The sequence below is a fragment of the Danio aesculapii genome, chromosome 1, assembly GCF_903798145.1.
Source record: "Danio aesculapii chromosome 1, fDanAes4.1, whole genome shotgun sequence".
Classification (NCBI taxonomy): domain Eukaryota; kingdom Metazoa; phylum Chordata; class Actinopteri; order Cypriniformes; family Danionidae; genus Danio; species Danio aesculapii.
In genome coordinates this window covers 43,545,552-43,571,661 of record NC_079435.1, presented here as the reverse complement: position 1 = coordinate 43,571,661, position 26,110 = coordinate 43,545,552, and the positions used below count along the sequence as shown (strand labels likewise).

At 36.7% G+C, this 26,110-nt stretch overlaps 1 protein-coding gene across 1 annotated transcript in view; it reads left to right on the top strand.

The window, feature by feature from the left end:
• fat1a (FAT atypical cadherin 1a) overlaps positions 1-26,110 on the top strand; it is a 142,355-nt gene that overhangs the window by 25,528 nt on the left and 90,717 nt on the right. Inside the window, 1 exon segment of the mRNA XM_056460918.1 lies at positions 9,496-9,810. Within this exon segment, the coding sequence (XP_056316893.1) occupies positions 9,496-9,810 (315 nt within the window).

Sequence of the window (26,110 nt, the reverse complement as noted above, 5' to 3'; positions counted from 1 at the left end):
GTTTTACAGTGTAGTCCAAATATCTAAAAATTCTTACTAAGAGCAAGTAAAAATATTGTTTTGTTTTCAACTTCAGAAGAAATTAGGCAAAATTAGAAGTTTTTCCTTAAAACAAGCAAAATTATCCGCAACTGCGGTAAGCGAAATAAGCTTTGCTTTGATCTTGCTTCGAAATGTTAATATTAGGACTAAAAATAAGACTAAACAAAAAAAAATTCTCATAAATTCTGTATAAATACAGTGATTAAATACAATTCTGTACCTCCTGGTCAACTATGATTCAGACTCAACATTGCAAAACTTGTGATGTGATTATTGCGAATGCGCACATTGCGATATCAATGCTAAAACGATATATTGTGCAGCCCTAGAATATAAGGTAATATAGTAACTAATACTGTAACTTTTGCTATTGACACAATTGGTGACACTTTATTTTGATGGTCTATTTGTTGAATTTAAGTTACATTGCAACTAATTCTCATTAGGTTATAAGTAGACTGTTAAGTTGGGGTTAAGGTTAGGGTTAGTGTAAGTTGACATGTACTTGCAGTCAGTTTCTTATAGTCAGTTAAATGTCTGCGTAAGGAGCACTATCAACAGATATTAAGCAGACAGTCTACTAATACTCAAATGGACCATCAAAATAAAGTGTTATCATACAAATAAACTGAAACAAAAACATTTCAGCAAATTGCCACAGAAATATTTATTAATTTACGTAGTTTAACTTAAAAATAAAACAGATAAAATTAAAATATAATATTAAGAAAACACAAAAATACAAAAAAAACATTAAATAAAAAAATAAAAAAACACAAGAATTGTAATTGAAACCAAAAAACAGAAACTCTGAATTTGGGTATGTGTGTGTGTGCTTTTATTGTTCATTTTTCATGACATGACATAGGTTTAAAAGTCCTGAGCATTAAACTGCAACTGCCGGAAATGTCTAGCAGTGGGTTCACAGTCTCTGACATGTTAAGGCCTGGCACTCACATGACGGTGTGAACTAAATTTTGGGATCTGTCAAGCTTCTTTTCATCAGTTTCATTTCTAAATAAGGCCGTGTTCACACTTGGCAGGTTGAATTAAAATAAACTCTGCTGTGATTGTTGTGTTAGGGTGGTTCATTTGAATGAGTGTAAACGCTGCCATCTAAACCTTGATCGTTCCAAACAAGGAAAAAAGATGGGTCTCTGTCCCATTTTAGATTAACTGAAATTGAATTGTCCAAAGGCAACTAAATGACCTAAAACATGATGTCACAAGTTATGACCATTAAAAGGTTAGAAGCGTACTTGGTTTTGTTGTCAAAGTGACGTTGTTCTCCATTATGGAGACATCAGAAATCCACTTTTCTTTCACAAAATATACATCATTAAACATTTTCATTTCTTTTGTCTTTAATCTTAAAATGTCAGTTTGAACACTTAAGTGAACCAGGACCAAATGCATCAACAAGTACAAATGCATCCTGAGTGTCAGAAATGCCAAACGTACACAAGAAACACGGTATTGGTATGGTCATTCTAGTGGGAATGGTCATGTGTGTGTGTGTGTGTGTGTTAAAGTCATCATTCTGGTCACTGCTTTTTAAGCATTGGCCTTTTGAGCTTGAAGGAGCAGCTTTCTTCTGTGTGTTTGCCCTGGTCATCCAAATGAGCACTCAACCATGGACAGTCGCTTGGCAGAGACAAAGCTCATTTTCTGTCTCAGCCGTTCTCTCTTCTCCTGCCATCTCTTTCTCGTCCACATCTATCGTTAGGCTCCTCTGACTCCATTTGACACATTCCTATACCCCTTCTAGCCGCTTGCACAGAAACTCATTTGTCTTTGTCATTCTTTCTTCTCTGCCAGCCGTCTACAAATAAAGCATGTTTTATATAAATGGCTAACATTCAGTCTTGCACAAACATTTCTCCACTCACCTTTAGTTCAGTACACTTAAACCTCTACACTTGTACAAGTTAATCTGGTGCTAAAATGAATCCTTTGCGAAGTTTAGTTTAACAATCATACTGTTAAAGATGATTTATTAGGTTGTCACAGCAAGAATTGCAATTACTATTGCTTGTACTTGTGGTTGGGGATTTGAACAAATCCCTGCTTTAAGCATTACAATTAGGTATGGAAGTCATCCCACATTATTTGTGCTATGACATGTACGATACCTAATAATGTGGCTTATTTGACCGTGTTGTATGTAAAAAAAATCTCATTTAGAAAAATATAATGGATAATGTTGTGTTGTCAAACTAATGTTCTGGAAATAACTGTGCATTTTCAATTGCATGTACAGATATTTCCAACTTTAAAACCCAACCCAATGCAACCTCATTGCCCAATTGCACATTAAAACATTGGTAACATAGCCGTAACAAACAACCAATTTGTTTTTAATATTCATTCATAAATAAGTACATTTTTCCTTGCTTAAAGCGTATTAACTTACCAGCTAAAAGTTGTATTGAAACTCTTGGATTTAGTGGCTAATTTAAATGAATTTGTGCAAACGAATTAATTAATTTTAGTTTGATTTGCTCCCCCAGTGACCTATAGGGGTGGGGTTTTGGGGACACGCCTCATTTTCAAAATTGTTCATATTAGTACAAATTAACTTGTATGAATCTGTACGAATTAGCCTCTTTTCTCACAATCCAAAAAATATCATGTTTCATAGCTAACTGCACAGTTAGGGCTGATTTCCGGTGCAGCTTTTACGCGGCTGCATAACTCTCGCCCTGGCTGACGCCGACGTTGATGCGCACCTCTCAAAAAATGTAACTACACGTGCAATCATACATAGTGCAAGCTCTGTGATTGGTCGCATGGAAGCACTGACGAGTGTGAGCGGGAGAGAGAACCACGTGAACTCATTGGAGCGAGTGTTTACAAGTGTTGAGTGCCGTGAAGGAGCTCCAGATGGAAACATTGGTTTTGTGTTTACCTTATGATTAAAGTTGTTGCACGTCCGCCGGTTCCCGCCTCTGAATGAGCGAGCTTTAGCTACTTGTACATTAAGGTAGTGTTCAGAAAAAACAAAACACCCGTGAAGAAACACCACACAGAGGAACATAAAAACCTACTGCCAGTAAGCGTTTCGGAAGTGTTAATGCAGAGTAACACATGCAGAAGTATAAATGCACTGCAACGTGCAAGGCATGTGCCGTGGGTCACGCCAATCACTCGACACTATTAATATTAACCAGGATTTACACAGTATGTATAATAACTGACTTTAATTCAGTGTCACAAATTCCTTCAGGAAATATCCTACTATGCAGAGTTGTTCCTTAGGAAACATTTCTTATTGTTGTCAATGGTTAAAATCATTGGGCTGCTTGACATTTTGATTAAAACTGTGGTAGATTTTTTCTAGATTCTTAATAAAGGTTTAACAAAAACAGCATTTATAATATGATTATTTTCTAATGTTGTATGCTACTGTAACTTCAGGTACATTTAAGGGGTTCTTGCTGGATAAAAGAATTGACTGAATGGCAAAGTACTTCTCACATTGTCTTGCACAAACTTAAGTGTATTTAAACAAACTGATAAACGCTTGTTCTTTTTCCATTCATCTCATTTTTAATGCATGTTCCTCCTTTGGGTTTGAACTCTACAGAGTTTTTTCAGCATTGACTGTGTAACAGTCTGATCTATGGGCCACCCTACGCCAATAGCTATGGGCAAGATGAACTGAGCTATCCATTTCCTTTCTCTCACCTCCTATATTAGAGCCCAAAGCTATCCAGCTAATGTCAGGTGTTACGGATCAATGATGAATGAAAAATCGAGCCAACAAGGTCACATAAAACAGCCTGAGAATTGGAAAGCGGCAGTTTTTCCTTGTCTGTTTTTAAAGAAGTAAGCTCTTCACAGTTAACCCCCTTGAGGCTCCATCTAGTCCTCAGAGTCTGTAAAGCCCAGCAGAGCAAGTTAAGGAGACAAAGAACCAGAACTTGTACCAAACACCGTGCAAAAGATTGCCCTGTAACAAACAGGATCAAGTTGCTGCTTCTTTATTTCCTTGAGAGAAAGATTGTACTTTGTGACTAAATAAAAATGCTGAGCCTGCTTAAGTAAAGTTGGGGACTTAGTGAATGAAGGTTTTCTTGCAACAGTTCCAACCCGAATAAACATTGGATCTTAAGATTTCTTAACAAGCTAAGCAATGTTACATTTAAGCCACACAGAGGACAAAAGGACATTTGGTTTTACTTTTGTAAAAGATAAACAATATCAGTTCTGTGGTCGCCCTCCTTTAGAGTAAGAGATAGTGTTGCTATATACGTTATTCAACAGCGAAATAAGTGTGCATTTATCTTTAGAATTTTGTCTTTGAACTGTTGTTATTGTGGTTATCGGACAGGTTTCCTAGAAAGTAAATAGTGTTGCTAAATCATTTTCTTATGGAATGTTTGTTCGTTCTTTACAATACTCGCTTCACTTCACTAGTTGCAGATGGAATATCTCAAAATGTGAGACAACTCAAGTGCCAAGACTTATAAAATAGTCTTACACAACGGACGATGGATGAGATATCACGATGTTGAGCCGGCATCGTGATTCCCCACCCCTCCCCCATGGCAGCAGCAACAGCCTACCCTGTAAAACATAGCACAGACGTGCATGTGGTTAAATGCGTTCCAACAGCTGCTAAAGTACGCCTGCTCTCCGCCTACTGAACTCCTTCATAAACAGAGCAAGACGAGTTGTTGAAATAGAGACCTGTGCTCATGCGGGAGTCCCGATACAACTGAATTGCCATCATTGCACCCAATATCAGGGTTCATTGTGATGTTTCACATTACACATCATATGATGACTTATTAGCTGACCTCAACCAACCCTAACAGACAAACAGAACATCTGAAGTAAAACGTTATTATGTTTTAAAGTAGAGTGGCTTGAGTATAGAGTAAAGAAAAGAATATAAATGCAGTATGGTGACTAAACTATATTTTCATAAATTACATTTATATTAGATGTGCTCCTGGATGCATTATGTTGCATGGGTACATGTTTAGCAATAGCAAAAATACATTGTATAGTTAAAAAATCATTCGAATATTAAGGAAAGATGATGGCTGCATGCGAAATCGCCTACTACTCATAGGTACTGCATTTGAATTAGAATTTGCTACCTGACCATTAGAAAAGTATGTTCTATACAGTATGAATGTGAGTAGTATGAATGGAATTCGGACGTATTACATCCGCCATTTTGTCATGGTCATGTGACCTACCTGCATCAGTTGCGTCGCTCCACTCCCATTCATTTATTCTCTTGTGGTGCATCATGGTATAGCGTAGCGTCCATCGCATTCACACTTTAGAATCTTGGTGGAAGTAGTAGGTCATCCGGGTACTTCTCGCATACTGTTTTTTGAATTCTATGAATTTGGAGATACTACTCTGCTTGCATGCTGTTTTTAGTGCACTAAATAGTATGGAAGTATGCGGTTTCAGATGCAGCCATTGTGTCATTGGGACATTTAGTAAATTTCTATTTGTAAATATATCAATACTCTTATCTTTGATCATTGCTGAGCTCTTTATTTAGAACACTTTAAAGGAGATTTGTCTCATTATTTTTATTTTTATTTATTTATTTTTTATTTTCAAAAACTTGTTTATCGGCCAAATGTTGTTCTAACAAAATACAGTATACATCACTGGATACCCTATTTATTCAGTTTTCAGAAGGATCACTTTTTGTCACATATTAATTTAGTTACAGTGGGGGAAATAAGTATTGAACACATCATAATGTTTCTTAGAAAACATATTTCTAAAGGTGCTGTTAACTTTATAATTTTCACCGGTTGTTGGTAACAGCCATAGAAATCCATATCTGCAATGAAAATAAATCAAATTAGTTCACAAATTAAGTTACACAGAGAAAAATGGATTGAACACATGAAGAATGGAAGGTGTAGAAAGGCAGTGAAAGTCCAGACAGCAGCTGAAAATTCTCAGTTATTCAGCAACCCTCTGCCCTTCCTTAGTGTAAATGAATATTAGCTGTTCAGTTCACCATCTACATTACCAGGACGATGAAGATGAAACCAGGATGTACATTTCAGCAAGACAATGATCCAAAACATAGCCAAGGAAACTCTTAAATGCTTTGAGAGACACAAAAATCTTTCATTTGTTCAAATGATTTTTAAAATAAGATTTAATATGACAAAGATAACCTACTACAAGAGACAAATCGAATTGACAAAGAACAATCAAATTGTGTTTTTTCTAATCTTTTTCTAATCTGGATGCTGTACAAGTCTGGTAAGAAGTATAATTTTGCGCAAGTGGCCAAAATGTCCGCCCAAATAAAGAAAGGTTTGCTTAGCTAGAAGAAGAAAAAAGCATTATAGAGAGCATTGCAGCAAGGTATAATCTCAAAGTTCAACGGCTCATGTTTAATCGGATCGAGTTTTTCAACGACAGTATCCTCACTGTTCTGGCAGTGGTAAACTTTGGCCAGGGAGTGTCTATCTAGCTCTTTCTTGTTTTTTCTTTTGACACAAACCTCACCTGCCCGATGAGATCACTGGGATACTGATAACATTACAGGTCTTTTCAGGCAAGTCGAGTCTTTATTGCCCTTCAGCAAGCCCACGCTTTATTCAGCATGATACAATAAAATATCAGTAATATACCAATAAATCACAATGAATCATTCTGCAGGATAAATTACACCACACCTGGCTGAATCTAGAGATCACAAGTCCACTTTCTGTTTAAATGTGATGGATTCGACCTCTCTTTTGTATGCAGGCCTACTGTTTGCTCTCTGACGGCCTCCACCTTCTCTTCCTCCCCCATTTCATTCCTTTATGGTAGTCAAAGAGAGAGAGAGAGTCTTGCCCTTCTGAATAGGCAGACTGTTGACACAGCTGAGTGCAATGCAGCGCACATGTGAAATGTCTCTAATGTTTAGAAATTGCAAGGTAGTGAGCCGAACAGGTGACTCTGGCTCTAAGTAGGCAAGTTTAACAAAGGCATTGTACACTTAGAGAACCGGAAGGCGGTCTATAGGAGGTATCAGGTTCCCACTTAAACCTATCAGAGCCACTTATCCGCTTCCAAGGCTACCATTATCATAGGCAAAGCATTATGGGTAGAGGCTGTTGTGGCTGTGGAAAGTAGAAATGCTATTTGAAGGCCTGCTTTAGACTTTACACCTAGAGAAAGAAACGTATAATGTGTGTGAAGTGATTTGCACTCATTTGTGATGAAGAGAAGCCAAATACTGCGTGGTGGTGGTGTTGGATGTGAAGTTGAATGAATCATTGGTGACAAATGGTTGTGAAGAATTGCAGAAATGTTTGTTGTATGTTGTTTTCTATATAGGGTGACTTGGAGTGTCACTAGAAAACCAAATTAAATAATTGATTAAAATGTGAATATATTAGTTCATTTTAAATTGTATAAACAAAGAGATGTTTGAAACATTTTATTCTGTTTATGTTTAAAAATGCAGTTAAACTGTAGCAAACTGTTCACCTTTATAGGCCATTTCAATGTGGTCTTGTCATTGGCCCATGAACATTTCCTGCTTGTTATCAAACTATTTCATAACTGTAACAAGAGGCAAGTCAATCATAACTTAATGTTAAAACAGCTATTATAACATTATTGATCAATATGTGGCTCTTTTTATATTATTGAAAGCTATAAAAATGTAAAATGTAAAACAGGAAATACGTTGGGACCATTGTTTTTGTTTACATTCCTCAAAATAGTCTATAATGGCTTCACGATATTGGAAAAAATGAACTAGGGATGCTCATTTCGGCAACCGCTGCTCGTTAACCGAATATTAACGGTTAACTGGTCAAATTAATATTTAAATATTATTTAATAAAAAAAATTGACGTGTCTATTTTGTGTGGCATATTACATTTTAAAATACTGATTTATTTTAACATGCGAACAACAGCATAGAGAACTGCGAGTGACGTAACTAGGCATGGACGATAACCATTTTCAAGGTTTACCGCGGTTTGGAAAAGTCATGGTTTTAAAACCATCAAAATTTTCTGCTATACCGTTTCTAATGTATGTGTATGATTATTTTATTCATGTTTTTTTTGTTTGTTTGTTTGCTTGTTTGATTTTTTTTAGGACAACAGTATCTTCAGCAGAAAAAGATTCATTCATTCATTCATTTTCTTTTCGGCTTAGTCCCATTATTAATCAGGGGTAGCATGCTACAAGAATGGCAACCAAATGATAAAAAATGTTATCACTGAATCTGGAAGACTATATTTGATTTTTTTTTCGAATTTTACAAAAAATAAGGGGCCTTTAATTCATTGAGTATGGGATGGGGATAAGGAGACAGGGTAATCGAGAGGTTTTAAAAAGTCTTAAAAAGTCTGGAAAATTTCATTGGAAAAGTTGGATGATTAAGACCTGCCTAAATGATTTAAGACCTACAACCCAATATTTAAGTTAAAACTGTGTTGTAGGTCTTAAAATTCTTTAGGCTGGTCTTAATTTTCCAATGACCAGGTAAAGCTACCTATCAAGCCAATACCCAATCCTTTTTTATATCTAAATTTTTTATTGCAAAAAAAGAGAAAATTCACAACAGCTGTTGGACAGTTTTACTGCAAATCCTGCAAAATTATAAATTAATAAATTCCTTAATCAGGGAAGAAAAACAAAAAAATCTAAAACCCTTTACATGATCTTCCATTAATACAAAAACTATTGACTGAACTAGTTGGCCCACTAGAAACAATCCTTAATGTTTAGCCCTGTATAAGTCTAAAATTTTATTCATAATGGTCATAAAATGGCCTTAAAAAGTCTTGAATGTGACTTGAAGAAACCTGCAGAGGGCAACGCAGTGGTGCAGTAGGTAGTGCTGTCGCCTCACAGCAAGAAAGTCGCTGGTTCAAACCTCGGCTGGGTCAGTTGGCGTTTCTGTATTGAGTTTGCGCGTTCTCCCTGCGTTTGCGTGGGTTTCCTCCGGGTGCTCCGGTTTCCCCCATAAGTCCAAAGACATGTGGAACAGGTGAATTGGGTAGGCTAAATTGTCCATAGTGTATGTATGTGTGCGAATGAGTGTGTATGGGTTTCCCAGTGATTCCCGGGTTGTGGCTGGAAGGGCATCTGCTGCGTAAAACATGTGCTGGATACGTTGGCGGTTCATTCCGCTGTGGCGACCCCAGATTAATAAAGGGACTAAGCCGAAAAGAAAATGAATGAATGAATGAAACCTGCAGAAACCCTGGGAGACTTCCACTGCAACAATTTACACCATCTAATAATGACAGAAAAGCTATTAATTCAGAAAAAGAACTCACAGTCAGGGGTAGAACTCCAAATTAACGCTGAAGAATAAATTTTTCTAGATGTTTATCCTTTTATTTAAAGTGGCTCCCATAGTCCTCAATATATGCAAATATGGAAATCAGCATAAAAACCTTTAAAGTTGATATGGAGATGACTCTAATTCTTCTTTCTTTTCCTCAGGAGTGATCCGCACACAGGAACTGCTGGATCATGAAACTGTACCTCACTACTGGCTGACGGTCTACGCCACTGACCGCGGTGTGGTCCCTCTGTCGTCTTTTGTGGAGGTCTATATCGAGGTCCAGGATGTCAATGATAATGCCCCACAGACCTCAGAACCTGTCTATTATCCGTCCGTCATGGAGAGCTCCCCCAAAGACGTCTCCATCATCCAGATCGAGGCCTTTGACCCGGACACAAAGTCCAGTGAAAGACTCTCTTACAAGATCACCAGTGGAAACCCACAGGGCTTCTTCAGCATCAACCAAAAGACCGGTAAGTGTGTTTTCATCTTATATTACTTCCAGTGCATGTTGAAGATCCTGCTGAGGTAGACTGGAATAAGCTGTGGCAAGTTTTGACGTTTTTTTTTGTCCTATAAATTGTGGAAATATACAAGAATTGTGATTTACATGAAAATAATAATTAGTAGGGATGCTCAGATCAATCAGCCAGAGATCGTTATTGGCCCATAATCACATTTAATGACTTGATCGGTACTTGCTGATCTCACAAACCGATCGCAAGTGTTTGTGTTAGTTGGAGATGAGCAAAATATTTGAATGACCTTGCATGTTTTTAGGCCTTTTTACATACAGTCAGAATTATCAGCTGTTATTATTAACCCTGTTTATTTTTTTCCCCAATTTCTGTTTAACAGAGAGAAGATTTTTTCAACACATTTCTAAACATTATAGTTTTAATAATTCATTTCTAATAATTGATTTATTTTAACTTTGCCATGATGACAGTAGATAATCTTTTACTAGATATTTTTCAAGACACTTCTATACAGCTTAAAGTGACATTTAAATGCTTAACTAGGTTAATTAGGTTAACTAGGCAGGTTTGGGTAATTAGGCAAGTTATTGTACAATGATGGTTTGTTCTGTAGACTATTGAAAAAAATATATAGCTTAAAGGGGCTAATTATTTTTGACCTTAAAAGGGTGTTCAAAAAATTTAAAGCTGCTTTTATTCTAGCCGAAATAAAACAAATTAGAATTTCTCCAGAAGAAAAAATATTATCAGACATACTGTGAAAATTTCCTTGCTCTGTTAAACATCATTTGGGAAATATTTAAAAAAGAAAAAAGAGTCAAAGGGGGGCTAATAATTCTGACTTCAACTGTATAAGAACTGAGACTTCTGTGTTTTTGACAATATTGCAAGTTTACTAAAACCTGGCTGGAAATATTAGATTAAAAAATTTTAAATGATATTTTAACATGAATATTTAATAATATAACTTCTTGTAATATACTTATTGCAATAAACAGTACTTTATAGGCCTATTTCCTTTTATTAAAGAAGTTATGAATTCATAGGTTTGCATTTTAACTTCTTATGCATCAAATATGTGCTCCACACTTTTTCTAGACTGCGTCATGTTGTTTCCAAACTGCATTGTTAGTCATTTTTCTTACCTTTTTTTAAATCTGTGCTATTTCTTTTTTTCTGTAAATCTGACCATGATATGTTCACACCCAAATTGTTATATGAGACGTATTTAAGGGATTATATGCAGCATCCTTCATTTATTCTCTTAGGTAAGGCGAGATGTCCACTTAAGTTTCATAGTTAGATAGAAAATGTGCTTTATGCATTATAAAGCTTTAAGCATCAGAATCGGTACTCATATCGGCCGATCTCCATGACAAGGAATCGGTACTTTGTATCGGCTGCAAAAATCCTAATAATTAGGAATGTTACTTAACTACCAAGTCAGCATACTAGAATGCTTTTTAAGGATTATGTGACACTTAAATGGATAGTTCACACAAAGAGGAACATTCTGTTATCATTTTCTCACCTTTTACTTCACTGAAGAAATAATTTTTTTTAAATAATTTAGAAAAACTATTCAAGTCAATTCATCTTTATTTCTATAGCGCTTTTACAATGTAGATTGTGTCAAAGCAGCCTAACATAGAAGTTCTAGTAAATTGAAACTGCGAAATTTTCACTGTTAAAGTCCAAACACTGAAGAGCAAATCCATTGATGCTCAACTCCACAAGTCCCAAAACCAAGCAAGCCAATTGATGAATGGGAAGAAAAAGTAAATACTTCTATAAAATGAGCTGAAACAACACAATTCTTAAGTTTTTTGGAAGACAACTTAATTGTTTTTTGTTCAGTCCACTTACATTTGTAAAAACAATTAAGTTAACTTAATCGATTTGTGCTAGGACAACACGAAGGAAATGTGTAGAACCCAGAATTTTTTACAGTGTTGTTCTATACCAGTTTGAGTTTTTTGTTCTGTTAAACACAGAAGAAGATATTTTGAAAAATGTTGGAAAACTGAAACTACGGACTTAGGAAAAACAAATACTATGAAAGTCAATGGAAATGTTTTCAACATTTTTCAATATATCTTTTTTGTGGACAACTAAAAAAAAACTTGAAAAGGTGTGTAAGTGACAGAATTTTCATTTTAGATGAAGTTCATATTTTGGACTGGAGAAATAATTATGAAAAATAAGCTTTATATTGCAGGGATAAATTACATATTTAAATATATTCAGATAGAAAACATTTGTTTATTTATTTATTTAAAACACTTTATATCATTTGCTTTCCCTGAGCTTAGTCTCTGATTATCACCACAGTGGAATGAACCACCACTTATTTGTATGTCATTATTAATTTTAATGAATTGCTGTTTTTACAGTATTTTTAAACAAGTAAATACACTGTTAGCAAAAAAATCTTACCAAGCCCAAATGTTTGAACACTAGAGTATTTGTTGGCCAAACAGCAGTTTTGTTAATAATTTGTTAGGCTCATGCACAGCTCAGTGATTCATTTCCCCACTCAAACATGGTTTGCAGAGCATATTTTGTTTGAAAAAGCATTTTTCATGTCACATCGACCTGCGTGTACTGAGAAAATGGTCCATAAGAGTAAACATCCATCTACAGGACACACATACAAACAGACAGGAGGAGAGAGGTTAGCTACATCCTAATGGTCTTCTGAGATTCTTCAACTGCTATCAGTCCCAAACATCAGTTTTTTATGTAAATCTACTGAAGCATAAGTCTCCCTGAATAAGCGTATGAAGACACACTCGCCTGCACTCAGATCTACAGCGGGTTCTTGTTTTCTCACCCGGTCTGTCTCTCTCTATCCGGCTGACGCTCTCCTCTCTTTCTCACTTTCTTCATGGATCACTGTGCACGCATATGGGGTTTACTAAATGGACCCACACTGAATATTTTATGCAGCGATGCCCCTCCATCCGCTTCTCCCCCGTAAAAACAAGATTTGTGAGCTTACAGAGGAGGAGAAGCGTAAAAAGGTGCAAACAGCCGATCCAGAGGTCGTGCTGTCGTAGGAAACCTTGAAATGATTCACACTTCAGGTTCAGGACTTAAGACTTTTCAGAAACATGTTAGGTCAGATTACCTAGCGCCGGCAATATCTGCTCCATTGTTGTTTGAACTTGTTTTAGAGCTACAGAACAGACTTGTAAATCTTAGCTGAAAAAGATGGTGATAGCTAGTGGCTACACTTCTGTTGCTGTTGCAGTTTTTTTGCCATAAGGGAAAAAGAGAGAAAAAATGAGCCAGTGAGATCACAGAGACTTAATTTATTTGATAAAAATACAGTTCTGTTTTTAATTATTATTACAAGCTGAAATGTTGATACATTTTAAACTGTAATTTATTCCTGTGATGGCAAAGCTGAATTATTTTGCAGTCATTACTTTAGTCTTCAGTGTCACACGATCCTTCTGAAATCCTTTTAATATGCTGAGTTTATAGTCTGGAGACATTTCTTATTTCTTGAGCTGCATAATATTTTTGTGCAAACAGTGACACAGTTTTGTTCGGGTTTCTTTCATGAATGTGAAGTTCAAAGCTGAAGCAAAGCTTTTACTTAAAATAATAGTCTTTTGCGAATCTTTTAGAAAGGTTTTTGTGTGTGTGTGTGTGTGTGTGTGTGTGTGTGTGTGTGTGTGTGTGTGTGTGTGTGTGTGCGCGTGTGTGTGTGTGTGTGTGTGTGTGTGTGTGTGTGTGTGTGTGTGTGTGTGTGTGCGTCATCAAAATGTCAGAAATAGGCAGCTTTAATAATCCTGAAATATGACTTTACACATAAACAAATCATTGAAGAATTTGTAATGGAAAACTAAAGATATTCCATTCAGATACATTTCTAAAAGTGCAGTTTTGGCGTTTTGTTTACTGAAATTGGAATAAAATAAAAAAGTGAATAATTTAATTAATTAAAACTACAATTTAGGGAAACTTTTAAATAATACTATATGAAATGTAGATAACTAAATTATTATACTGCATACTACATACTATACTAAAAACTAAATACTATATTAAACTATATATAACTTTTTTCTGAATGTCTTACAGACAAAAAAAGCTACAATATATTTCAAATGAAATCAGAAAACGCACTGAAATGACGTCACATCGAACTAACAACATTATTAATTTTTAGTTTGCGTCGACAGTACGAAACAGCTCACCAAAGTCAGCTTTTTGTGTTAGTTCATTCATTCATTTTGGGTTAGCTATAAACACCTTTGAGCTACCATTGGTCTGTGATGATTATGCATCAGTAGTTGTGTTCTGAAACTCCACCTTCTCTGACATGCTCCATAATAATTGAACTTAGAGTAAAAGGAGAGAGGAGAAAAAACATCAACACCAAGTTACTTACAGGAATGAACTGAAGAGATGAGTAGCAGAGCTGGTATCGCTCTGCTAGGATCGCTCACAGAGAGATTTTAAAGGTTTTCTCACAACGGGATGTGAAGCACAACCGCATCGCGCCATGTCTAATAAATTTCTAAACATTGTTCCATTTGGTGTCTATCCATGGCAAATAGAAAGCATTGTGGGGTACAATGCTGGGTTCCACACAATCCATTTAGGTCAGGACAACATGAAGGAATTGAGTTAAATCATTAGTTTTTACAAATTTAATGGATAAACATAAAACATTTAAGTTGTGCCAAAAAACCTTCAGGAATTGTGTTGTTTCAGCTCATTTTAAATAAGTAGTTTAAACAAATGACAAACAGCATTTTTTAAAGTGTAGGCTGTTTGCCTAATGTGAAACTGTTATTCTCTCAGATTCCATTGTTCCCCATTGTTGTTGTTGTTGTTGTTTAGGAGTTACGTGGTATATTACTACCCTGCCTCTGCAGCGCAGAGTGAGGTTCGAAAACAGTAGACATTTTTCACTCCTTTTTGCTCTCAAATGAAGAACAAAAAAGAGCTTTGGCTGAAGAATATCGGGGCCTTAAACCAAAAGTCTTTGTTTGCTCTATTGTTGTGATGAATGAAATAAAATTTTTAAAACGTCCATTTCCTGCTAACATTTGAGCGCTGTTGAGCTCGTTCTTACTGATGGCCAATCACATTGATTTCTGTTGAGCATGTGAACACAACAGCTAATCAGCGGTGTTTAACAATGCACTCAACAGCGCTCAAATGTTAGCAGCAAATGGACATTTCTAAATTTCAGTACCGACTGGTATCGAAATTCCAGTATTGTGACAACACTAGTTTGCTCTAATAATCACGTTGCTGTCTTTGTGAATTAATTTGTGATTTAATTGTGATTTTTTAAAATATATTTTCTCAGAAATACTCGTTGCACTGTGGATGTGCAATGAAAAAGCTCACTAAAGTGTTGTTCGGCTTCATGAACCTGCAAGCAATCATTCTGAGAAACTGGCCCTGAAGTTTTATTTGAGTTGAAGGTTTTAGCCAGTCTGTGAAAGTCAGTGGCCAGCCTCTCTCACAGCATTTTACAGACTTGTGTGGTCTTTTTTCCCCCCATGCAGTTACATACACAAATGTGAAGGTTATTTTTGCTAGCAGTGGCCAATGAGTTTTCCAACCAAATAAGGGTTTGTCCTCCAGCAGACTGTGTTCTCTCACTAACTGTTCCACACTTGGATTCGCTCCAGGCAAGAAAGAAAGAAAAGGAAGGGGGAGAGCAAAATTGAAGCAGTTTGTGTATTTAGTTGAATATTAACTGTTCCGAGAACAGCATATCTGTGGATTATTAAAGTGCATGGCTGTTGGTTACCATGAGAAAGAGTTAAGACTGATATTTCGGAAAAATGCCACACTTCTAATTTAGGGATCAGCGTAGTTGTTTCAGAAGAGATCCTAAAATATTTTGCCATCTTGTAAGTGCGGATCAGATCTCCAGAGGAAAGGATCTGCAAAGCATAACTGATCTCATACAACCATATCGGTATGTAATGTAGATGGGATAAAGTTGGTCAAAAGCACAGGGTGATGCTCACCCACCCAAACACTCACAGACGCAGACATAATACAACATAACTGGGAGTAATCAGGGTGGGTCCTTCTCTTTCTAGATAGCATACAGCTGTACAAATGAACGTCTGAGAAGTTCAGTACTAGTACTTTTCTTCTACACAGACCTGGCTACGTCATATGGCTTGGCAACTTAATTATGTTCTATTTATTTCGGCATTGATAAATTTAGAGCAATTTCTAGTCATTGAAAAAGCTCACATTTGTAGGCTCAATGCGATTGATGCTATTGTTAACTATAGCTGAAACCCTTAAAGATTTTTTGTTAGGTGTAAAAAACATACTGAAATGAAACATGCAAATATTATATCTTTGAAAAAACAACACATATTTGGGAAGTGACTGATAGATGTTCAAAAACGTAATGAAATGCAAGGCAAAGTGACTTAAAAGTAAGTAAAATATTTAAGGCTGCTGTAAAGTTGATTGATTTGGCCACTTGAATTTCCTTCAGTGCGGATTTACAGTCTTATCTTCAAATGAAGAAGATGATGCTCTCCCTGCTTTACCAAGCGTTTCACAATAACTGGGAATATAATCCGTTTAATCTTGAATGATGACTTGCACTGCTGTTTGAGTTTTGAGCTCAGAGGGAAAATGAAAGATTTCACTCAGAATGAAAAGATAGAGAAAAAACAGCCACTTCTCGCTTAGAATGAAAATGAAAGGTTTCAGTTTCGTCCTTTTAAAATAAATGAAACATTTCAGGTACTTTACGTCAAATAGATGACACATTTTGGTCCGATTGTAGTCGCTGCTACAAAAAAGGGTATGAGAAAATTCTTTTAAGGGTCTTTCACATTAGACGTAAGAGCATGCAACATTTCTTCAAAGAGTTTCTTCTTTGGACAAGATTTATCACAGTCAATTCCACCTATTAAAAAAATATTATTTATTAATTATATTAAGTTAATTGATTAAAGGATTGAAGTGCTTTGGAATGTGCATTTTTGTTTGTTGCCTGACCTAATCTCAGCTGAAACATGAAGAGAGGGTGGGGCATAGTGTAGCTCCTCCTCATTTTTAAAAAACAGCCAAGAGAGTTTTGTTTTATCACCACTCTCCCAGTGAGAGTGGTTGAGCTCAAGTGCATCAAATGTGAAAGGGGCAGTGCATGTCATGTTATTATTAGAAATTTTTGCAGACATTCACTTGTAAATACACTTTTTTAAAAATATAAAGATAAAACTTAAATTCTTGCACTTACAAACTTGCATTCCCCCAACCAACCAACCACCAGTGCTATCCAATGGTAAAAGTTGGTACTAAAGGCAGAGTAAAAATATTAATTACAAGTTTGTAGAAAGGGAATAAAAGGGGAACCACATTTTTTCAAATAACAAAACCTTGTCTATTAGGGTATACCTGATACTTCAGGTACCAGCTATCTAAACTTTGACCTACTATCTAAGTAATGCTGTAATGATATATTGATATTTGTGCAATAATTCCAAAATGAATGTCTAATAAATATTAATGATGATGAAGATGACAATAATTCTAACAACAAATTACATTTCTCATCATCATGCTGCCTTGAATGTGCTTGAATGCAAGTTATCTGCTATAAAAAGTCCCACTGTTTATGAAAAATAAACCTATGGTTTGCATCAAACAAAAACGAAGCATTGCAGTAAGAAATGTTTATTTTGCGCTATTGTTTTATTTGCATGTCAATTTAATAAACAGAAAGAATGGACCAAAGAAAGGAAGAAAAGTCTCACTTCTGCACCTTTTTAAAGGTTTTGGCTTGTGTCATTTTAAATGCTCAGTCTCGTTATGCGCTGATTTACATTTCTCTGTGTTTGTTGAACAAAGCAGGCGAGTCAGCTGACCCATATAAGCGGGGCAGAGCAGGATTCTCGCGATGACCACCGGCGCGACGCTGCTGTCATGAAACGCAGTTTCAGTTTAAACTTAGTAAAGGCAAGCTTATTTGGCAATGATGTGTACAGTGTTATATTGTACATTTAGCGGACATTTGCGCTGAACACGCGGTGAATGCAACGGATCGAGATTCAGGCCATTAAACAGCTGATCCACTCCGAGTGTTTCAGCGCTCTCTCCGAAATCACTCGCTTGATCTCGGCTGGTAGATTAAGATTCACCACATGATCGCTCTTATCGGTGCCATTATTTGTAACTTTAAGTGGGTTTGCAAACCTGTGTACTCTTCATGTACTGCTTCTTCCTTAGACTTCAGCCGTTTGCAGTTCCCGCGGTTACAAAAACACCCTGTCATCTCAACGAGGTGTGCCTGAAAAACGTGAGTGTGCTGCGTTGCGTGCGCGTCCCTCCATTGGAAATAATGAACTTGCACGAGCTTGCCTTAGTTAATAGCCTCAGTCATAGTTAGTCTAGTGTGCTTGGTTAATAGTTTCAGCAACAAACTAGCACACAGTTTGCATAACTGTTTAGTTGCAGCAGTTTTGTTTCGTGCAGAAACGCGGTGTTGCCTTTACCATAAATTAACCGTGACGAATTAAAGCACGATTATTAGTGAAACCGGCTAATTGTTGCATGCCTAGATGTATCTAGGAAATATGGGCTGTAGTGAACTGTGGAGATTGAGAGTGAGGGCAGGTTTTGAGGCCGGATATGGTGGCAGACAGGCACAGTGAGTGCCAGCATATCAAAACCTGTTAAACTTTCATCACAGGCTCTGAATAACTGAGATTTCTCTGAAGCAAAGCTCTAGTAAGAGATCACCGCTAAACCTCTCTACACGACTACAGCAGCCATTTTGTGTGTACATGTGAGAGAGAAAAGGAGAGGGAAATATTACCAACATTACAGACCGTCTACAATGTTGTTTATAATTTCAACAATACACAACTTCCTTTCGACACTTTAAAGCGCTTCATGCAATACGGTTCAAAGCAATCAAGCAATTAACTCGTAACCCTTATCACAGGTTTCAATATCACCCTAGCTACCAGTGTTGTTTATATTTGAACAAGGTTTCCGCGAACGCTCCATTAAATATGGATTTAATTGTTATCACCACTGACCTCTATTATTAGTATTTCGTTTTCCTGGCCAAAACGTCACGCCTGACGATAAAGCAGTTAAATATACAGCAGGCCAAACCTCAGTAATTACATGCTCAGAAACTGCAGAGCCCTTCTCTGGCGCGTCTACAAAGCTGCCCTGCAAAAAATAGGACCTGTGGGAAGAAACAGAATAAACTTGTTTGTTGGTTCGCTGGTAGAGCCGTGAAGAGCACATCTGCAGTCTTGGAGTTTGATTGTTTATTCCTCAGCTGACATTTCTGTCTTCTTGGTCACAAAAAGCACCTTGGATGGTATTGACTGGTTGATTTAGAAGTGTGCGCATGTATGTGTGTGTAAAAGAGAAAGAGAGAGAGCAGTAACTAGTGCTTTGGGTGAGTTTTTTATTTTTGGCAACAGTAAACAGGTCTTAGTGCAGCTTTTGTGTTTCATTGAAGAGAACATGTCATGGAAAACAGGATTTTCCTTGATCTTTTGTGAAGAGTTTATTGTACCACGGTTTAATGTGCACAACACAAAGCTATGCTTTAAAGACTGGCAAAATTATGACATAATGTGATTTTATTAAATTTTTTTATTCATCAGGGGTGCAACAGTTCAATCTACTCACAGTTCGGTATCTTTCACGGTTTTAGGGTCACGGTTTTGGTGCAATACGGTTTGTACTATGGTTAGAAAAAAATGCCTATACAGAACACTTCAAAGAACCATAAACATTTATTGGGTAACAAACACCTGACAATGCAACAGCTTCACAACATGACTGTATATTTGCATGTTCTCGCATTAAATAAAAGTAGAGCATTTTGAAAATTGCATGTTCAAATAAAATGCTTAAGAAAATAAAGAGAAAAGCTTAAATTTTCCCTTTTTTGTTTCATATCTCGACTCTTATGCAGATAATATTTATGTCAACACATCGTAATAATTGAGCACTTTTAAAGTATTAATTACTTCTGTTTACATTATGCTTGCATTACCAAAGCAACAACGCATTTTTGTTTATGATTTCCAAATGATTTTATTATGATTCTAGAGAGCTCCGTTTCATTTATCAGCACCATCGTAGTGAATGGAACTTAAGCAAAGAGAGAACGTTTAGCTCTTCTCTCTTAATTCAGCCAGAACAGTCAGTCGAGAAGAAAACCGTTCTTAGCCGACAGCGGGTAAACAGAGTGAATAGCGGGAGTGATTGGGTGCGGAAGAACACCCAGCAGGAGCAGGACTGATGTAACAGACCTGTTGTATGTCCGCGTCTGTATGGGGCGCTTCTGGGTCTGGACATGAACCTCGACCCTCCTGTTAGTGATTACTGATCTAGGCTATTTTTGCAGCAACAACAAAAAAATGGCATTCGTTATGTTTTTGTGTCTGTCTGAATTTATATTGAGTGTCTGTTGAAACAATGACAGCAATGTGCTGTGATTTGGCCTCACCTGCGCATTTGCACTTTATCTCCATCACTTGCCATGCCGAAACACACAGAATCTCGACACGTACATGCGTGAAGATATGTGATGTCTACAATGGATTTACATAATAGGAGGTGACTAGACAGGTCTTCGCATGTGCAAGGGATGGGAAAGGTAATTGGAAGCATACAAAGGCGGAACTGCTTTGTTGCAGTTGTTTTTATTAGCAAACCAATATTAATAATGCATATTCTGAACCGCGGATCCCAGGGCGCACCAAACCGTGAGAGAACAACGCGACAATACGAGAACCATTGCATTCCTAATCTCTATTAATATTAATTAATTTTCCTTCGGCTTAGTCCCTTATATATCAGGATTATATTATATACCACAGCAGAATGAACCACCAATTATTCCAGCATATGTTTTATGCAGCGGATGCCCTTCCAGCCAGAACAAGTACTGGGAAACACCTATACACTCTCACATCCACACACACACTCATACACTATGGCCAATTTAGTTAATTCATTCATTTTCCTTCAGCTTAGTTCCTTTATTCACCAGGGGTCGCCAAAGTGAAATAAATCGCAAAATTATCCAGCATATGTTTTACACAGCGGATGCCCTTCCAGCTGCAACCCAGTACTGGGAAACATCTATACACACTCAATCACACACATAAACTACGACCAATTTAGTTTGGTCTTTAGACTGTGGGGAAACCGGAGCACCCGGAGGAAAACAGTGTGAACATGGGTAGAACATACCAAATCCACACAGAAATGCCAATTGGTTCAGCCGGGACTTGAACCACTGTCCTACTTGCTGTGAGGCGACTGTGCTTTCAACTAAGCCAACTTGCCACACTCTCTGTTGATTTAATATAAATAAATAGTGAATCGAAAGGTTAATAATTGAGTATAAGTATATGAATATACTCAACATTGTTTATTTATGTGCCTTTCTTTTGTATCAGATTTTTTGTAAGTATAGATTGTTTGTGTAATAGCTAAAAATTAAATCAATAAATTGTCTTATTTTTCTTTTTATTTATCTTTATTTATATTTATTCATTATGACAGATAAATAGGGTAAATTATGAGCATTTATTATTTAGCTTCAGAGGTCAACAAGACCACAAAAATAAATAAAAATATTCTAAATTCAAAACCCCTCAATTTTACCTAAGAAACAAAATGAAGAGTTCAAATGCAAAAACCTCTAAATGCTGTCTGAAATTGTTCTCTAAAATATTTCCCAGCCGCCTATATTCATGTTCAGTTATTTCACTTTAAATAATCTAGTCTTTGCCATAAGAGTAAAATTACTGGAACTACACACACAAAAAAATGAAAGTGGTGGCACTTAGAGGTTCAGTCTTTGAAAACACTTAATATCCTAACTCCATCTTCAAAAACAATATTTAAAAAGTTCAAAAGGAAACTGCATTGGATTCCCTACTATCCCAATTTACTATGCAGTAGTCAACATTTAAAGTGGATCGAAAAAGCTTTTCAAAATTGTTGAATAGTTGAATAGGGCAAGAGTCAGTAATGTAGTTAACAAGGAGAGATAACACAGACAAGGCAAACTGTAACAGGCAAGTCATGGATAAATACACACAAAGATCCACTTACTAACACAGATATATCCTACCAGAGTTAACAATGCACAACCAACCACAAGTGAGCACAAAGCTATAAAAGGAAGGGATAAAAGAGACATTACAGGCAGCTAAGAGTCAGCTGACCAGGAGAATGGTGGCCTCAATTGGACTGCAGGAACAAATCGGCTCCTTTCTGCACAGAAAACATACGAAACATTTCCCAAACAAAGAAAACATTAAGGGCCGTTACATCCCATCAGGCACACAACATCATGATATGTTAATATTAGGTTAGATTTAGGTTGTGACGCCAGGTCACCAAAATTCAATGTCTAGCCAGCGTCTAAGGACATTATTTTGGCGTCCAATAACAACGTCAGATTATATTTGGTTGATTTTTAGGTTGTGTTAGAAAGTGACCAAACTTCAATGTCGATCCAACATCTTAAACCAATGTCATATTGACATCCAATACTGACATGTATTGTACTGTCAGGTATGGTAACCAAAATCTAACGTCTGATAGACGTCATATTGGTAATGTCCACACAACGTCAAGCTGTAACATCATTATACGTTTGTATTTGGTTGATTTTAGGCTGGTCGTTGGACGTTGATGTCGGCCTGACATCAACACGATTTTCATTTCTAAACAAAATGCAATGCCCACACGATGTTGGGGTACAACTTCATGTTGATGTGCTGTGCCTGCTGGCATATGAAAACAAACACAATTTTAAAAACCTTGCGTAAACGACAACCAGGCAGTGAAGACTACGCAGAATACATCCGGCTTGAAACTCAAAACATCTGAGGACTGTAATTTTCTGTGACACCTGTGCGCCACAGCCACACTCAATAAAAAAAGCAGCAAAGTTTCTCAGGGAGACACAAAGCATAAAGAAGGATCTCTGCTGAATATATGTTTGGTGCTCGAGCTTCATTCACAGCCGTTGCGAGCTCAGATTTTTTTCTAATGCAGGTGAATGAATTGTTCCTGTCAGGTCATGCAAAAGAGCCTGAGTCTGGTTAACCTGCACATACTGACCTCAATCCTTTCCTCGCCGGGCAGTTAAAGTGATAAAGAGAGTGTGTGGGTGTGATCTTGCATAAACATGGTGTGTATGTACATACCTGTGTGTGTGCGCGCATGTTTGTGTGTGTTCCTGCATAAGTGTTCCTGCATTGGCTTACAAACGCCTGATAGGATTCTTTCACACCTTCATTTTCTCACTTTCTCCATATCTTTAAGGTCTTTCCCAGAGGCCTTTGCTCATTGTAAGGCGTGTGGGTGGTTTGCTAGTCTCTCCGTCTTTTCCTTTGCCCTCGCGGAATGCTTTCTCTCAATGACTGCACTTTTTGCTCATCCGTATGTGTAAAAGAGATCCTTGCCGCACTATACCTGTCGCTGAAGAGAAATTAACCTATCTGCCTGAAAGCTGCTTTCAGCCTAGTTTTCGAAAGAACCCCGCTGAGCTGGACTTTGAACGATGTGATAAAGGAAAAGGCTTTATGTGAGCAAGTGTGTTTGCACAGGCGAACGTGACTACTCATTTTTCTCAGAGTGAATGCGCATGTGTAGAGAAAGAGAAAGGGATCAAATATCACTGTTTTCTGTCAGCAGCATTTTAAAGGGATAGTTCACTAATTTACTTACTCATCTCATTTCAAATCTGTAAGACGGTCTTCATTGTGTGGAATATACAAATTTAAATATATGAAATATTAAATATACCCGGGTCCTCCGGTTTTGTTTGGATAGCAAAATTTTGGTTCTGCAGAAGAAGATTTACAACAAATGTGTTCAGAGACTGTCTTATTTATTCAACATTACAGTTACTAAAATTACATTTTGATTTTGTCAGTGAAAATTGTATAATTAAACCACTTTTAAACTTTTAACAACGTATAAAAATCATTTAGCTTCATGACCTTTAACATGAAGTTTGCAACACAGGCTCATTGTGAAAACGTAGCCCCATATGCATTTCTGGAGAGCGTGAATTATGTAGCCAGAGCTACGTATGGTGGCATTTCGTCTTTAAAACGAACGATACGGGGCATTAGGATGCCGTCAACGCGTGCTGTTTTAATTTTGCTACTAGCTACCTCTGTGTGGACTCAGTAGCTCGCCGCGTACATCGGCGGACGTGAGACGCATAGAAAAGTTGACCACGACAACAGGGTTTGAGTATGACGAAGAACGATTCCAGAAAGCTTGTAAAAGAAAAACAAAAGGCAAGTAAATAACAGGCTTAAGTAAATAAAAGGCAAAGTAAACAAGTAAATATTAGGGTGAGAATGTGGTAAGATCTGAAAATGTAGTAAAAATCAGACTGGTTCAGGGAAGGTGGGGGGCGGGTAAGTCGGTGCTTTTGAAAACACTATTAGTTGGGTTTAGGGTCGGTCGGTCGGTTGGTTCATCGATCAGTCAGTCATCTAGTCAGTCGACAGTGGTCTCTGGTGGATTTACGTGAGAACAGCAGGCACGAATGGCACACACGAGAGAAATTTGAGATCTGAAAAAGTATACACAGTGGCCTCTGGTGGATTTGTGAAAACTGCTAAAAAAGTACCTCCTGGAACGTATTTTGCGATCTCTAGTATGGCTGTGCGATTATTGAAAATGAATCGCAATCGCAATTTGAATGTTGCGATTAGTAAATCACAAGAGGCTGTAGTAAGAAATATATGTATTATATAATTTTCCCCACCCACAGCAAATGCGTGACTGCCGGCTGTGTGTGACAGTCTTACTAGCCAAACTGAGTAAGCACACTTTCGTTCTGCCCAATCAGAATTCAATTCAATTCAATTCTATTCACTTTTATTTGTATAGCACTTTTACAATGTAGATTGTGTCAAAGCAGCTTCACATAAAAGATCATAGTAAATAGAAACAGTGTCAGTTCAATTTTCAGAGTTTAAGTTCCGTTCAGTTTAGCTCAGTTCAGTGCGGTTTAATAGTCACTACTGAGAGTCCAAACACTGAAGAGCAAATCCATCGATGCGCAGCTCTACAGATCCCGAACCATGCAAGCTAGTGGCGAAAGCGGCGAGGAAAAAAGCTTCACCAATTAGCAAAAGTGAAAAAATAAAATAAAACTATGTGAAACGCCCACATTAATAAAAAAAAGAAATCTTAACCGGATTGCGCTGACAAGTGGGATTAGGATGTCTGCTGCTTCAGAACCATTAATAGATGAATTAATATTAAAAAAAAACAGCATTTGTAATATGGGAATATTTTGGTTTCAGAGTCAGACACGGAACAAAAACGGGTAATTTTTAAGAGCTGTTCCAGAATTTTTCTCATGGCTTACAGATTATTGAGCTGAAGCTTGACTTCAAAATTAAATCATAAATCATTCGCAATATCTGTCAGAAAAAAAAATCACAATAAGATATTTTCCCCAAATTCCCCAGCCCTAATTTCCAGAAATGTATATAGGGGAACGTATCAATAATGAGCCTGGGCTGAAAGTTTAACAGGAACTTTGTTGACTGAATTAACACTGATTTTCAGGTACTGTTTTACCATTTAACTTTAGACAACCTGTTTTATTTGGATTTGTTACATGGTTAGTGTAATTATAATTAAAATGGACTAAATACAATAAAGCTTAATATAAAAAATTATGATCTGCACTCATGAGAACAGTCTTATTTCATTTCATTTTACATGCATTAGTTGGAAAAGACAAAAGAGACTTTTTTTCAGCTCAAAGCCTGAAAATTGGCTAATGTTTGTGTCTTTTCTCAGTAAAATATGTCAAATAAAATGAAACAAGAAGATGTTTTTTAGGAGTGCAGAACATAATTTCTTATATCAAGCAATCCAATAGATTGATGCACCAAAAGAAGGGAAAATTTAGTAGAAGAGCGCAGTGTAAATGGCATTGTTTAACTAAAATGAACTTGAACCTTAAGGTAAACGACACTTTAAGTGCTAAAATTAATATAGCATACTTCTAGCTATTTATCATATATGACGAAACTAATACAATTAGTGCAAAATAATATCAAAATTAAAACGTATAAAAATGTTTTTACCATAACAGTATATAAATAATTCTAAAACACCACCTCCCATGCTCAGTGCTATTTTTTACCCTAAGTATGCAGGTAGATTATGTATGAGAATTATTTCTCTAGCTTGCAGGCACAAGAAGGAATTGTGCTCAGAACAATGCAGACAGCTCTTGTTCTGGTGCACAAAC